This window comes from Balaenoptera ricei, chromosome 2 (assembly GCF_028023285.1).
Source record: "Balaenoptera ricei isolate mBalRic1 chromosome 2, mBalRic1.hap2, whole genome shotgun sequence".
Taxonomy (NCBI): Eukaryota; Metazoa; Chordata; class Mammalia; order Artiodactyla; family Balaenopteridae; genus Balaenoptera; species Balaenoptera ricei.
Window position 1 is genome coordinate 119911909 of NC_082640.1, and position 16879 is coordinate 119928787.

General features: G+C 40.6%; 1 protein-coding gene across 4 annotated transcripts in view; it reads right to left on the reverse strand.

The window, feature by feature from the left end:
- The window catches only part of PRKD1 (protein kinase D1), a 455022-nt gene that overhangs the window by 389756 nt on the left and 48387 nt on the right, over positions 1 to 16879 (reverse strand). For 3 of the 4 annotated variants that reach the window (XM_059914029.1, XM_059914027.1, XM_059914028.1), the window contains exon 3: positions 6821 to 6944. In XM_059914029.1, the coding sequence (XP_059770012.1) occupies positions 6821 to 6868 (48 nt within the window). In that variant the 5' untranslated portion in view covers positions 6869 to 6944. Of the gene's footprint in view, positions 1 to 6820; positions 6945 to 16879 lie in introns of those variants that run through there. The other variant, XM_059914030.1, reaches the window with a different exon arrangement.

Below are 16879 nucleotides of genomic sequence, written 5' to 3' on the forward strand. Positions count from 1 at the left end.
ACACATATATAAGTCCAGGACACATGAAGGGCTATGTCCTCAGGGCAAGGGTAGCTAGGGAAAAAGTCATCTACTGGCAAAGTGAAATGAGAGAAACCTTGTTGAGGTGACCTGGGACCTAGGTAGGAAAAAAACGTCTATAAAAAATTTGCATCCACAGAAATAGCAAACAGCAGAATAAGACCCTGGGAGCTTTAGGTAATAAGACTGAAACACACTAAAAAAAATAAGTACGTTTAAACTGACTAAAATAAATAGAGGAAGGACTCAAAAGTCTAAGAAAGTAATACAATACTATCAACAATGCATATAATTGAATACTTTGCAGCAATTAAAAAAGATTAGGTCTATCTATATATGCTGATATATAAAGATCTCCAAATTTTCTTATAAAAAAGCTAGTTACAAAAGCATCATATAGTATAAATCCATTGTTGTTTAAAATAATTTAAAAGGCACTTGTGTGTTTGCTTTAAGAATGTTCATTCTCTTTTTTATTTAAAAAAATTAATTGAAATATAGTTAATGTACAATATTATGTTAGTTTCAGGTGTATTACAGAGTGATTTGACATTTGCCTACATTATGAAATGATCACCACAATAAGTCTAGTAACGATCTGTCCCTGTACAAAGTTATTATAATATTATTGACCATATTCCTTCTGCTGTATATTACATCCCTGTGGCTTATTTATTTTATAACTGGATGTTTGTACCTCTTAATCCCCTTCCCCTATTTTGCTCCCAACCCACCTTCCTCCCCTCTGTAAACAACCCATTTGTTCTCTGTATCTATGAGTCTCTTTTCATACTGTTTTGTTTGTTTTGTTTTTTTAGATTCCACATAAAAGTGAGAAAATATGGTATTCGTCTTTATCTGACTTATTTCGATTAGCATAATATTCTCTATATCCATCCATGTTGTCGCAAATGGCAAAATCTCATTTTTTATGGCTGAGTAATATTACACACATATATATATATTTATACATATATATACCACATCTTCTTTATCCATTCTTCTATTAATGGACATTTAGATTGCTTCCATATCTTGCCTATTGTAAATAATGCTGCAACGGACATTGCTTTGCATGTTATCTTTTGAATTAGTGTTTTTGTTTTCTTCAGATAGATACCCAGAAGTAAAATTGCTGAATCATATGACAGTCCTATTTTTAATTTTTTGAGGAACCTCCATACTTTTTTCCACAGTGGCTACACCAATTTACAATCCCACCAAAAGTGCATAAGAGTTCCCTTTTCTCCACAAAGGATGTTCAGTTTCTTTATATCTGATTCCAGTTAACTGTTTTGTTTCCTATAATTTTAAAACATAATGCAAAATTATTACTAATGAAAAAATTGGACCAGGCAAATTGGAAAAAAAATGAAAAATAACTTTTAGAAATAAAAAATTTAGTCACTGAAATTTTTAAAAAAGGGATTAGATATGGCTAAAGATAGAATTAGTGAATAGAAGGATAAATTTGAAGAAACACAGAGAGACCAAGGAAATGGAAGAATACAAAAAAGAGAGGTTAAGAGACATGAGGTAAAATGAGAAAGTCACACATATATTCAAAAGTAATTTCAGGGGAGAATATAGAGAGAATGGTGAAAAGCCTATCTATTAAAAGAATGGCTGAGAATTTTCCAGAAGTTATAAAACACTCCAGTCCTCAGATTCAAGAAATCTTATAAATCCCAAGCAGTCTCTAAAGCAGCAAAGGCAAATAAATGATTTTTAAACCAAGCCAAGAGAAGAGGCAGACCAGAATCAACAATTAGACATAGACGTTTCTCAGTAGCAATACGAAAAAGGGAAGAAAGTAAATTACCCTCTTCGATGAGCTGAGAAAATTTTAAATTCTCATAAAAATGGATATATTGTGCTCATTTAACATCATTTAAGAATGAGATCAAAATAGGCATTTCACAAATAAAAATGAATTGTATTTACTATCAATAGACTATCACTGAAGGAATTGCTAATGAATATTCTTCATGAAAAAGAATATTGAATTGGTAAAGAAGGATTGAGATGAAAAAAGGGAAGGTGAGCAAATAAATTGGTAAAAAGTAGATAAATCTAAAAAAGTACTGACTTCATTAAATAACAGGAATAATAATGATTAATTTGGGGAGGAGGAAACGAACAAATTGAGATTTAAATACCCAACAAACATAACATACAAGTTGGAGTGGTAATACTTAGTATTAAAGATTAAGGCCTTTTTCTGGGGGGGAGAAGTCTGGTATGATGATTAATTTTATGTGGTAACTTGACTGGGCCACAGGGTACCCAGATACTTAGTCAACACTGTTCTGGATATTTCTATGAAGAGAGTTCTGGATGAGATTAACATTTAAATCAGTAGACTGAGTGAAGCAGATTGCTCTCCCTAAAGTGGATGGGCCTCATTCAATCAGTTGAAGGCTGACTAGAACAAAAAGGCTGACCCTCCCATGAGTAAAACAGTTCTTTTTGAGAGTCTGAGGACTGGGATATTGGCTTTTTTCTGCCTTTGGACTCGAACTGAAACATCAGCTCTTCTTGGGTCTCAAGCCTTCTGGACTTTGGACTAGAACAACACCATCAGGCTCTCAGACCTTCAGACTGAGACTGAAACTAAACCACTGGCTCTCCTGAGCCTCCATCATGCTGATTAACCCTGCAGATCTAAGATTTACCAACCTCCATAATCATGTGAGCTGATTCCTTATAATAAATCTCTCTCATTCTCAATCTCTCTCTCTCTTGCTCTCACTATCACTCTCACTCTAGTTCTAACTGTACTTCTATCTCCATCTTTATCTCCCTCTCTATCTCTATCCTACTGGTTCTGTTTCTCTGGGGACCTCTAAAACAGATTTTACCAACAGTGATTCTAGAGGAATAGAATTATAAGAATGAGTTTTCTGAATTGGTTCTGGGGTTCCTGGAATTGGCTTTCTAATTTGATTATGTTTAAAGATGCTAATGATTCCATTTCCAGTAATAAAGAAAGCACTGATAGTTCATGATCAGGCAACCTCTGGCAACAGAAATAAGCAAAATATCACCACTGGAGACTCCTAAACAACCACTTACAAGAAGCAAGGATCTAAGTGTCTGTGTACATGATACTTTTGAACATTTTTGTCAAACTAACAAGTATAAGGAGAGTAACTCATTGCTCCTAACACCGGTGGACAAAGTGGGAGAAGAAAAGAATGAGCTCAGGGATTCACATTCCCAGTTCAAGAGCCACATAAATGACCTGAAAGCTCTATGTGTGCTCCTATAGCTGCAGGGCTGAAAATGCTGAAAATCAAAAGCAGAATCTCAACCTGCAGCTGGCTGAATTACAAGGCATGTTGAACTCCCAGCCTGGTAAGGTGTCTACTATTAAAGGGCACTGATTGGGAAGGCACTGGGATCCTGAAAAGTGGAATGAGGACACATGGAAAGCCCTTGCTGAAGCTACAGACCCTGAGCCCCTAAATTCTGATGAATCATTTTGCCAATGGAAGCAGCCTCTCTACTCACAATGGAAGAGGTCTTTTCAACCCCAGTGGAACCTCCAGTAGAAGCAGCCTCTCCATCCCCATCTGAGGGGGATTAACCCTGCCATGCCTGATGAAAGAGTAATGGCCTACCCTGAGGCAGATGCCACGCAAGACAATGCTGAATGTCCCCCACTCCTCTGTGCTTCCAGACCTACAACCAGGCTAAAGACCCAATAGGTCCCTAAGGCCGCGGTAGAAAGTGTGACCCATGAGGATGTGCAATATATTCCAAAAAAAAAAAAAAAAAAGAACCTGAATTTTCCAATTTGTACAGACAGAAATTTGGAGAACATGTGTGGGAACGGATAGTAAGGATGTGGGATAATGGTATCAGGAATATAAAGTTGGATCAGGCCAAATTCATTAATATGGACTGACTAAGCAGTGATTCTGCATTTCATTTTGCATCTTGGGGAGTTAGAAAGGGAGCTAACAATTTGGTTGGTTGATTGGCTAAAACATGGACCAAAAGGTGGCCCACAGTGAGCAAGTTGGAAATGCTGGACCGACCTTGCTTTACTGTAGAGGAAGGGATTCAAAGGCTTAGGGAGACTGAAATGTTAGAGTGGATTTGTCACTTAAGACCTACTCACCCACCCTGGGATAGCCCAGAAGACACACTTTTTATCACAACTATGAGGAATCAATTTGTGAGGGGAGTCCCAACAGCCTTGAAGTGCTCTGTTGCTTGCTTATCTCTGTAAGCCAGACCTTACATTGGGAACTGCAGTCACTGAATTGGGAAGCCTAAATGCAAGAGAGTAACTGAATCCCAGAGTGGCAGGGTCCAAATGGCACCACTCAACTGCCAAAAGAAAAGTCAGTATGGTTACTGCAGTGGACAGCAGAGTCAAAGCAGCAATTAGAATAGTCTGACTCAAGCAGTATTCACCAGCTGATCATGGTATATACCTAAATGTGAACTAAATAGCAAGCCTACTAAATACTTACTTGATCTGTATAAGCAGAAAAATTCTATGTTAAGTGAATAAAAGTCTAACTTGAATATAAAAGGAGAGAGTCACAGCCCCTCAATCCATTCCCAGACTTGAGCCAGTTTACAGACCTGGAACCCTTTAAATGCAAGGGAGGCTCTCTTAAGGAAAGACCCTGGTACACTGCCAGAAATTTATACTGCTAATCTGCATTTCAGTCCTCCTCCAAAGGGGTCTATGGCCTTTTACTAGGATAACAGTATGCTGGGGAAAAGGAAATAATCAGACCTTTCCGGGCCTACTGAACACTGGCTCTGAACTGACACTGATTCCAGGTGACCTAAAGTGTCACTGTGGTCCACCAGTTATAGTAGGGGCTTATGGAGGTCACGTGATCAATGTAATTTTAGCTCAGGTCTGACTCACAGTGGGGCCAGTGGGTCCCCAAATCCATCCTGTGGTTATTTCTCCAGCTGTATAATGCATAATTTGAATAAGCATACTTAGCAGCTGAGAGATTTCCCACTTTGGTTCTCTGATCTGTGGTGAGAAGGCTATTATGGTGGGAAAGGCCAATTGGAAGCCATTAGAACTGCCTCTACCTAGGAAAATAGTAAACCAAAAGCAATACCACACTCCTGGAGAGAATGCAGAGATTAGTACCACTATCAATGACTCGAAAGATGCAGGTGTGGTGATTCCCACCACATCCCCATTCAACTTTCCTATTTGATCTGTGAAGAAGACAGGGATCTTGGAAAAGACAGTGGATTATTTTAGGTTTAACTGAATAATTACTAAAATTGCAATGGCTATATCAGTTGCGGTTTCATTGTTTGAGCAAATTAATACATCCCCTGGTTCCTGGTATATAGCTATTGATCTGGCAAATGCTTTTTCTGATACCTGTCAATAAAGACCACCAGAAGCAGTTTGCTTTCAGCTGGCAAGGCCAACAATACAACTTCTCTGTCCTGCCTTAGGGGTATATCAACTCTCTAATCCTATGTCATAATTTAGTTTTCAGGAATCTTGACTACCTTTCCTTTCCACAAGAAATCACTCTGGTCTATTACATTGATAACATTATGCTGACTGAACCTAGTGAGGAAGAAATACAAACTACTCTAGACTTATGGGTAAGACATTTGTGTGTCAGAGGGCGGGAAATAAATCTGACAAAAATTCAGGGACCTTCTACCTCAGTGAAATTTCTAGGGCTTCAGTACTGTAGGGCATGTTGAGATGTGCCTTCTAAGATTAAGGGTAAGTTATGGCACAACCGAAAAAGAGACACAATGCCTAGTGGGCCTCTTTGGAATTTAGAAGCAACATATTCCACACTGGCCCATTTACTGAGTGACCCGAAAAGTTGCTAGTAATCCTTGGATTAGGGAATGAAATGCTTGAGGAATTGCATAGGTGCACTTGCCTCCAACCTCCACAAAGTAACTGGGAGGCTCTGCAACTAGATAGCTCCAAATAAAATAGAGGGAAGAATTTTCAAAAGAAAATCAATGAATATGATCTATTCTACAATAGACAAATTAAAGAAATCTGATGTTCTTCTGTCTTCTAGTGTCCAAGCTAGAAATTATTTTCAGTAACCCCCTAAAACAACAGGCATTATGCATAGCAGCTAAATATTATTAGGGATCCTCCATTTATTTGACTCATAACCAGAATTTTTCATGGATATCTAAGTCAGATATGAAACACACAAACCATTAAAGAATATAAAAATAAAGATTCAGGTACTGTTTGAAAAGATTGAAAGATAAACAGAAAACTAGGGATAATGTAACATATATGTAAGACAATGGATTAATAATCCTAACATAAAAATAACTTAGAAATCATTAAGATAAACATCCCTATGGAATAAGGTCATGAATAGATTATCAATAAAATACACTTATCCGATAAGTATGTGAAAAGTATTTATGCTCACTAATGATAAAAAAAATTCTACCACTGATGCAGTCCAAACAGGTCAGACTCCTAGGGTCACATAGAAGGGTGGGAAAATGAGGAGTGAATCCGAAGGAGCAAACAGGAAATATCCCACATGGGAAGCTTTGCTAACTAAAGTCTCTGAGATTTTCCAATAAGACATCTATAAATCTGCACAGAGGAAATATGAAGAAAATTTGCAAACCTTTGTTTAGAACTGTTTGTTCCTTTTGATATGTTTGCCTAAACTATTTTGGAAGAGGCAGGAACCATTGTTTCCTAAATAAATCAAAAGAAAAGCTCAAGGGATTTCCCCATTGGAAAAAGCCTAGTGGAATTTTACCATCAGAAGAAATTGTAAAAAAACAATTTATTTACCCTAGAGGATTTCCTCTGTGCTGCAGGAGTATGGTATAGTCCTTCCATCACAGAGTGAGCAATTGGTAGCTCCTGAGACCAGCACAATTTGATCAGTTGAATTTCGCCACCTTCAGGTATAGAGCTAAAAATGAAGAAAAACACCTTATTATTACTTGGAAATTACATTCAATTGAGAATTACATACATTGAAACTTGATCAGCCACAGTAATTATCTTGAATTTTTTTTCTAATTAAGATGAAAAGATTCAAAGCATAGTCTAGCCCAGATTTGGCAAACCCTACAATAATGACTATTTACTCATTTACTCAGTTGTTTGTTCAGTTGATTCAATATGCTTTTATGTAGTCTGTCAGGAATTGTTTTAGATAATAGAGACCCAGAGACAAATTCCTCCTGGAGCTCCTAGTTAGTAATGAAGATAAATGCAAAGTATTAAATGATATGATAGGGACTTCCCTGGTGGTGCAGTGGTTAAGAATCCACCTGCCAATGCAAGCGACACAGGTTCGAGCCCTGGTCCGGGAAGATCCTACATGCCGCGGAGCAACTAAGCCCGTGCGCCACAACTACTAAGCCTGTGCTCTAGAGCCCGTGCTCCGCAACAAGAGAAGCCACCGCAATGAGAAACCCGCATACCACAACGAAGAGTAGCCCCTGCTTGCCGCAACTAAAGAAAGCCTGCGCTCAGCAACAAAGACCCAACGCAGCCCAAAAATAAATAAATAAAAATAAATGATATGATAGGAGGTATTTGATACAAAGTGAAAGGAGCTATGAGAACACAGAAGAGAATTTCTGAGGGTGGGTTTCTTAAAAGCAGAGCCTAAGAGACAAGGATTCTAGTGCAAGTGATTTACTGAGGGAATGTGTTCAAGTGAAACCTAACATACAGTGTGGGCAGCAAGAATATAGACAAAGATGTAAGTTCAGTAGTTCAGCTTCGGTCTGATTCTTCAAGAAGCTCTGGGTCAGGAACAGCATCATAAAGTTGTCCCACCTTGAGATAAAGGCCCAGACCTTATATCAATAAAGCACAGTCTCCAGGATGGCCCTGGGGAGAAGGCATATGCTCCTAGGCGTTTCCAAACAGGCAGGCTTCTGTCGACCGAGGACAACTGTCAGGCATATCCCTGTAGACTATTAACTGTCATCACTCAAAGCCACTGGGGGATGGGTGCACTGGCCCAGGAAATAGAATCTGTGTCTACTGCATTCCACTATTTACACCATTCAGCCCCACTTGCTTCTCACATTAAATTAGTATCATGATGGCACAACTTCTCCAAGATTTGGGTTGTTCAAAATTTCTGGAGAAACTTACATGAGGAGGGTTAGTGAGACAAACTACAGTCCCCACAGCACTAGTACTCACCATTGCCCTTCTCTACCCACCCATTCTAGAGTCCTCTCTGCGTTGGATAACAATTTTATTATTTTTTAAAATACATTTATTTATTTATTTATTTTAGTTTTGGCTGCAATGGGTCTTTGTCGCTGTGCGTGGGCTTTCTCTAGTTGCGGCGAGCGGGGGCTACTCTTCGTTGCAGTGCACGGGCTTCTCACTGCGGTGGCTTCTCTTGTTGTGGAGCACGGGTTCTAGGCGCATAGGCTTCAGTAGTTGTGGCGCACGGGCTTAGCTGCTCCGTGGCATGTGGGATCTTCCTGGACCAGGGCTCAAATCCGTGTCCCCTGCATTGGTAGGCGGCTTCTTTTTTTAAATTAATTAATTAATTAATTTTTGGCTGTGTTGGGTCTTCGTTGCTGCACACGGGCTTTCTCTAGTTGCGGCAAGTGGGGGCTGCTCTTCATTGTGGTGCATGGACTTTGCATTGCAGTGGCTTCTCTTGTTGCAGAGCATGGGCTCTAGGCGTGTAGGCTTCAGTAGTTGTGGCATGTGGGCTCAGTAGTTGTGGCTCATGGGCTCTAGAGCGCAGACTCAGCAGTTGTGGCACACTGGCTTAGCTGCTCCGCAGCATGTGGGATCTTCCCGGACCAGGGCTCGAACCCATGTATCCTGCATTGGCAGGCAGATTCTTAACCACTGCACCACCAGGGAAATCCCTGGATAACACTTTTGTTGATTCAGGTAGCTTTCCTGGTAAGGTGACCCAGACTGTCATCCCTGACAGATCTGAATCTCTGGTTACCTTGACCATTCTAGGTCATGGTTGCTATATTAACCCACTTACCATTTACACATTCACTATTAAAATGGAGCATGGGAATACCAAGAGATGACTCATGGAGTCACGTGTGTGCCAAAAATATTCCTCCCTACCCCACGATGCAACGAGTCTTACTTCCTGCTTATCAGAGTTCAATTACCCTGCCAATATGGTAATTTCCCTTTTTTTCTGCTGGTCTATTGGTATAAGGAGCCTAGAATGACCAGTGGCAGCTGCAGCTTTAATTTCAGTGGAAAACTTAAAGAGAATTCCTCTTCTTGAGGCCTCTAGACACACAGAGCCTAAATATGTGGGGTTGGGAAGCACAAATTCTCCAAATGGGTTACTTCAGTTATAGGTGTTGGGCTGACTCCCACTTCCATGCCTTGATCACCAGATCCATATATTCTACCTGTTGGGGACATAGCACCATGTTACAGGCTGTCATCTTCAAGCCTCAGCTGTACTTTCAAGAGGCCATTCCAGCACTCTGTCAGGCTGGCAGCTTCTGAATGGTATAGTATGTGGTAAGAACAGTACACCTCATTTGCCATAAAGTGGGTCTTGCTTCATGGCAATATTATACTGGATTTCATGCTGGTAGATCAGACCTTTGAATCTTGGTACTTGGCTGAGGCACTGTGAATAGGAAATGCAAACTCATATCCAGAATACGAGTTAATCACAATCAGATTAAATGGCTTCTCTTTCTAGGGTGGAAAGGGTCCAGTTTTATCAGTTTGCCTAAATTGATTGGAGGCAAAGTGCTGGTCGTTGTGGCTGACAGGTCAGACAGTCAGCCATGGTAGTAGCCAGATGAACCATCTTGAGAGGGAGCCCATTCAACTGGTCCCATCCCTGTCAGGGCTCTGACTGGTATCACAGACTCGCCAAGCCCATGAATTCAGCTTTCTTTGAATTTCTGCCACTCTTACAGTCAAGTCCTGTGACTGGTTGTCAGATCTGCCTGCACTTTGGCAACAAGAGGTACGGGTCTCTTTAATTGCAGCCAAGGAAGTATGTTTTACTTTAAATTGGAGACTGAGTCTGAGCCTGTCATTTTCTCTCTTTAAGGCATTAGTAGCACTTAGCAACAGCTCCCAAATACCTCAGTCTTTACAGTTATTATTTTCCCTGAAATTCTTAAGCCTCAGGACCATTACACAAGCTATGTCCACCTGTATCCCATCCAAGATCACCAGAGGTGAAAGTCTCAGCAGCTGTACTGCTATAGCAGGTCAGGAATCAGTAAGCTACTAATCAAAAGTAATGAAGTCTTTGTTGTCATCTGGCTGGTGAATGATCTCACCCCAGCCACCCATCCTTAGAGACTGCTTTCTAGGATTATTCCTGGTACCAACTATCTTGGGTTGGGTTTTCTAAAATCACAGCCAGAGACAGGGATTCTAGTGCAAATGATTTAATGAAGGAGTTCTCTCAGAAGAAACTTTAAGCTAGTGAGGAAAGCAGAATAGGGCAGAGGGTGAAGCTAGGTGGAGATACAGCAGAAGTCTAGCCTCAGCGATCCCCTGGTGAACCCTCCAGCATGAAGGGCACACCGAGTTGCCCCACCTGGAGGCAAGAGGGCAGACTTCTGTCTCCCCATATCGCCAGCTCTGGGACAGAGAGCAACATTTCAGATGCTTCTGAGTGAGGTGGCTCCTGTTGGTGGGAGGCAATCATTGTACGTGAGCTGCGAAAAGGGATCTGGGCCGGGCACCAGCAGCTCTCCTACAGGAGGAATGAGAAACTCTTTGCTGAGGAATTAGAAAAGATTTTGTCATGAAGATTACACTTGGCTTGTTAGGAAGAGAAAAGAGGTAATTAGGCTGAGAACGGAGTAGCCAAGTTAGGGAGTGAACAGTAATTTAGGCAACAAGATCACTGACTTCAAATCTGGAGGAGATTTGTGGTCAGAATCGTATATATCTGATTTCAACATTTTTCTGAACTCAGTGGAAGCTCATCAACTAGGTGTTAACTTTTATTTAGTTCCTTTTCTTTTCTTTCTTTCTTTCCCTTTTCCTTTTTTTCTTTTGGATAATTTTCTTTAAGCTATAGGCTGCCAATACTTCCTGGCAGTGGTATTACTGAATATAGCTGGTTAATGAGGTATACTGGGGTTAGTGTACAACATTTACACTAATTAACGTATTTCAACATCTCACTAGAGTAATAATAGACACCTTATAGAAAGGCTGTATACGTTGGCAGATGTTAAAAAGGAAAAACTGTGTATGAGAGGTAGTCTTGCCAGAGGCTCCAGAATTTCTGAAACAATGTAGTAGACAAAGGTTTACATTTAAAGTACAATGGTACAGATTTTGGTTTGCTTACGTTGGTTGTCATGGCACTGGAGCCCCCTCAGTCTAATGCCTCCTTGCTTAACTAAACAGAAAACAGGAGTTGGGGCAGAAGATGGCACTCCAGGAAAGCAGAAACTGACTCTGGGGTCATGTGGCTGACACGGTAGTGGTGCTCTGGCCGGGTGTCAGGCCTGAGCCACTGAGGTGGGAGAGCCGAGTTCAGGACACTGGACCACCAGAGACCTCCCGGCCCCACATAGTATCAGTTGGCGAGAGCTCTCCCAGAGATCTCTGTCTCAACGCTAAGACCCAGCTCCACTCAACGACCAGCAAAGTCCAGTGCTGGATACCCCATGCCAAACAACTAGCAAGACAGGAACACAACCAAACCCATTAGCAGAGAGGCTGCCTAAAATCATATTAAGTTCACAGACACCCCAAAACACACCACTGGACGTGGTCCTGCCCACCAGAAAGACAAGATCCAGCCTCATCCACCAGAACACAGGCACCAGTACCCTCCACCAGGAAGCCTACACAACCCACTGAACCGACCATACCCACAGGGGGCAGACACCAAAAACAGTGGGAACTACAAACCTGCAGCCTGCAAAAAGGAGACCCCAAACACAGTAAGTTAAGCAAAATGAGAAGACAGAGAAATACGCAGCAGATGAAGGAGCAAGGTAAAAACCCATCAGACCAAACAAATGAAGAGGAAATAGGCAGTCTACCTGAAAAAGAATTCAGAGTAATGATAGTAAAGTTGATCCAAAATCTTGGAAATAGAATGGAGAAAATACAAGAAATGTTTAACAATGACCTAGAAGAACTAAGGAGCAAACAAACAATGATGAACAACACAATAAATGAAATTTAAAATTCTCTAGAAGGAATCAATAGCAGAATAACTGAGGCAGAAGAACGGATAAGTGACCTGGAAGATAAAATACTGGAAATAACTACCACAGAGCAGGATAAAGAAAAAAGAATGAAAAGAACTGAGGACAGTCTCAGAGACCTCTGGGACAACATTAAATGCACCAATATTTGAATTATAGGGGTCCCAGAAGAAGAAGAGAAAAAGAAAGGCACTGAGAAAATATTTGAAGAGATTATAGTTGAAAACTTCCCTAATATGGGAAAGGAAGTAGTCAATCAAGTCCAGGAAGCACAGAGAGTCCCATACAGGATAAATCCAAGGAGAAACACGCCAAGACACATATTAATCAAACTATCAAAAATTAAATACAAAGAAAAAATATTAAAAGCAGCAAGGGAAAAGCAACAAATAACATAAAAGGGAATCCCTATAAGGTTAACAGCTGATCTTTCAGCAGAAACTCTGCAAGCCAGAAGGGAGTGGCAGGACATATTTAAAGTGATGAAAGGGAAAAACCTATAACCAAGATTACTCTACCCAGCAAGGATCTCATTCAGATTCGATGGAGAAATTAAAACCTTTACAGACGAGCAAACGCTCAGCAACACCAAACCAGCTTTACAACAAATGCTAAAGGAACTTCTCTAGGCAGGAAACACAAGAGAAGGAAAAGACCTACAATAACAAACCCAAAACAATTAAGAAAACGGTAATAGGAACATACATATCAATAATTACCTTAAATGTAAATGGATTAAATGCTCCAACCAAAAGACATAGACTGGATGAATGGATACAAAAATAAGACCCGTAGAGATGCTGTCTACAAGAGAACCACCCTAGACCTAGGGACACATACAGACTGAAAGTGAGGAGATGGAAAAAGACATTCCATGCAAATGGAAATCAAAAGAAAGCTGGAGTAGCAATTCTCATATCAGACAAAATAGACTTTAAAATAAAGACTATTACAAGAGACAAAGAAGAACACCACATAATGATCAAGGGATCAATCCAAGAAGATACAGACATAGTGAATGGACGTGAGGACATGGGGAGGGTGAATGGTAAGCTGAGACAAAGTGAGAGAGTGGAATTGACAAATATACACTACCAAATGTAAAATAGATAGCTAGTGGGAAGCAGCCGCATAGCACAGGGAGATCAGCTGGTGCTTTGTGACCACCTAGAGGGGTGGGATAGGGAGGGTGGGAGGGAGATGCAAGAGGGAGGGGATATGGGGATATATGTGTATGTATAGCTGATTCACTTTGTTATACAGCAGCAACTAATACAACAGTGTAAAGCAATTATACTCCAATAAAGATGTAAATAAATAAATAAATAAAGTAAAACGGTAGAAAAATGGCCCAAGTGAGTTAGAAAAAGTGGAGATTGGAGAATTTTGGATTTCCTAATTTATTACTTGCAAGATATAAGATGTAAGAAAACCACAAAATTAACATTTGATCAATAGCATTACATTTTGAAATCTCTATATTTGGGACTCATAATTTGAGTAAACATGCTGTCTTTCATATCGATGTTTGGATAATCACCAACACTCAGTTGAGTCACAAACTACTGGAAAAAGGTTCAGGGAAGCAAAGACTCAAGGCTAGATGTTTGGGGGTGAATTTGGGTGAGTGTGCATATTTGTATGCCTGTGTGTAAAATGAGAGAGAGAGACTTTTTGTATATGTGTCATTTCAAAACCAAATATAAATAATTTAAATTTTGAACTGTGCGTACCTGCATATCTCTGGTGTAGTGTGTAGGCAATCAAGATTTAACACCACAATAAGGCCAGCACTGGAGAAAAGACTTTCTTTAGAATATACCAACCTGGAACTAGTGTTATGCAGTCAGGAGCTTTGGTTATTAAATGAAATCAAAAGCACATCAGGCCTATCAGCATCTTAAAAACCATTAGTGTTTCATTTAAAGAGAGTGCCTTGTTTCTGAAATATTCATAGCTGGAATCCACCACCACTGCTGAGATTTACATCTCCTCTCTCCCCATTATGCTTGCTGAATCTCTTTACTTGCTATTGTAGGAAAAATATTCAAAGATTTATAGGCAGCAAAGAGAAGGCAGCAAATTATGACATCCATTATTGGCATCTGCTCTTGTCTGTATCCCCAGGAAATGCAAATACAAATGAATTCCAATTTTCTACTACAACTGAGTTGCAAAGGGAACTGTTATATGCAGATGAGGCAACTTCTATTTGGACAGAGATAAAATGGAAGAAATTTCAGTCTACTACACTTGGCATACCATTTGCATAACTCTGAGAAAACTGTCACAAAGGGATAATAAAAAATCATAAGGCTCTTAAAGAACCACATACAATGCCTATAACTAGGCTGCTTATAAGAGAAACAGACACAGCTTTAAGCTGTAGGGGCTGGTGCAAGATCCAAAAACAAAAGGGTGATTAAAAATAGATGCTTCTATATTCACTGGTAAAAGTGATCCCTCTTCTCATGTTTGGCAAAAGGATTACACTAGGTTTGAAAATAACTTATAATCCAGTATGCAGTAAAGACAGACCTCACATTACCAATTTTTTAAAATTCTTTTGGCATAAGTCATTGTTTCTCCTGGAGGAATGACTATGACAACATTTCGCATTATGTTGTAGGCTCTTTGAAAGCAAGGAACTCTTGTATCCACTGATGTCCTGTATCCTCGGTGTCTAAAATAGAGTTTTGAACATAATAGCATCTCAAAATAAAGTGTCCAGTGATAGGAACTGACAGAGTCACTGTAGGACAGTAGTGGGACTTAGGAGATCGATGTTCTAGTCTAGCCTTTGTCTCTGAGAATTTGGCCAGGTTTCCCTATATCTATGGTCCTCAGCTACCACCTCTGAAAAAAAGGAGATGATAATACCCATCTTATTTGGCTTGGGAAAGAATTAAATGAAGTATCATGCCTAGTGTCCAGTATAACATCTGGCACAGATCTGTCTCTGAAGATGTGGGTCCTTTTTTTCTGACCTCCTACAACTCTCTGACACGCCTCAGTTTGAGGATTGGAAGGTCAGCAGTTTCTGACAATCTTAGACCCCACGCACATGGCTCACGTTACCTGGATATTCTCTGTCTGCTCTTATCTTTAATGCTCCATCTGCCTCAAAATTGCTTTCCAGCATTTACTAAAACTGGCTTTTGACTCTCAGTTTCCCTCTTCCCCAAGTCCTGACATCATGCTTTTCTTGTCTATCTTGCCTCCCCCATTGGGGTCATGATTTGCCTCAACTCTTCAGGGTGCCACACTCTTCCAAGGCACCTGCTGACTTTTCCCTCCTCTCTGTCCATCTAAATTTGACTGCCTTTATCCATTTCCCAACAAAACTGCTCCAGGTAACACAATTAGAACATGAATGACCATGATGAGCTCTGTAACTTTACATCCTTTAAAGCTTGGCATACAAAGCTTTCTCAATTTCTGCCCCATGATTAATCACTTCCCTGGATGACTGACAGTGGGAACATTCATTTCCTTCAGAAAAACACTACTTCCACCTACTGGGTGTCATCTTGTCCAGGTGAACACCACACCCAATTGTTTTAATCACCTCCTATTCAGAACCCTGTTGGTGAGGGAGGGATTCCTGCCCTGGAGTTGTGAGGATGGCCCCAAAGGTCCCATGATACTCATGATACTCACAGCTCAGGAGAGGAGGACACCATATGCCAGGCCAGGCTACATGGGCTTGTGCTTGGGAGCAGAGTGAACTACCAAGGGGCAGTGGGAGGCGGCGTTATAGTACCAAGAGGGTAGGTGCCCCTGGTTCCCAGGGGATTGGCTTGCTGGGATAATTCTATGGGATGACAGGGAACTGAAACCCACTACTCAGGGATAAGCAGGAACTGCACCTGGTCCCCATGATAAGGAGGGCTGTTTGGCTAGGGGGTCTTACCTCTGAGAGCAGAGTGGGAGTGGGGGAAGCTTGTGATTAAGGTATTTGAAGCCCTTCTTATTTTACCAGATGTCAAGGCAGCACACCATATTGAGCCTTAATTTTAGGTTTTATCCCACACCAACTCACATCTCACCTCTCAATTCCTTTAATTCCTAACTCCAAGAACTTTCACTTCTGTTCTACGATGGTAGGGCTTACACTTCCAGTCTAATGCTCAGAATCATAATTTCCAACCTCCCAAGTCTTATTATCCTTAGAGTTCTATCTTCTTGTTCTACATACCCTCCCTGAAAAAACCCAACTCTGAATCTACTGTATACCCTGCTGAGAACTATGGGAGAAAAACCACAAGGTGGATGAGATTTGTGCTGTTATATTTTCATAGTCTTTAACTGCCAGTGGATTAATAATATTGCCTAGAATCTCAGAGCCTTGTTCTCTCAATTTGCAGAGAAGCTGCTCCACATTTCACTGCTATTCTCAAGGCCCTACTCAACCTTTCCCCAGTCAGGCTTATCAAAGCACCTGAGATAAGAATTCTATCTACACTGCCATCCTACCTTAAGCCTCAGAGGAAGGGCCATTTCTCTTGCTTCCCATGCCCAAATGCATAACTGTGTTCTGAATCCCTTTCTCTCTCATCTCCTTGACAGCCTCATTCCATCAATTTTCTCTTCTCCTCTTTATCCTCAATCTTCCCATCTCAGTTGTTCTTTTTCCTTAGCATATAAACATGCTCAAGCCTCTTCTACCTAACAAATCCCG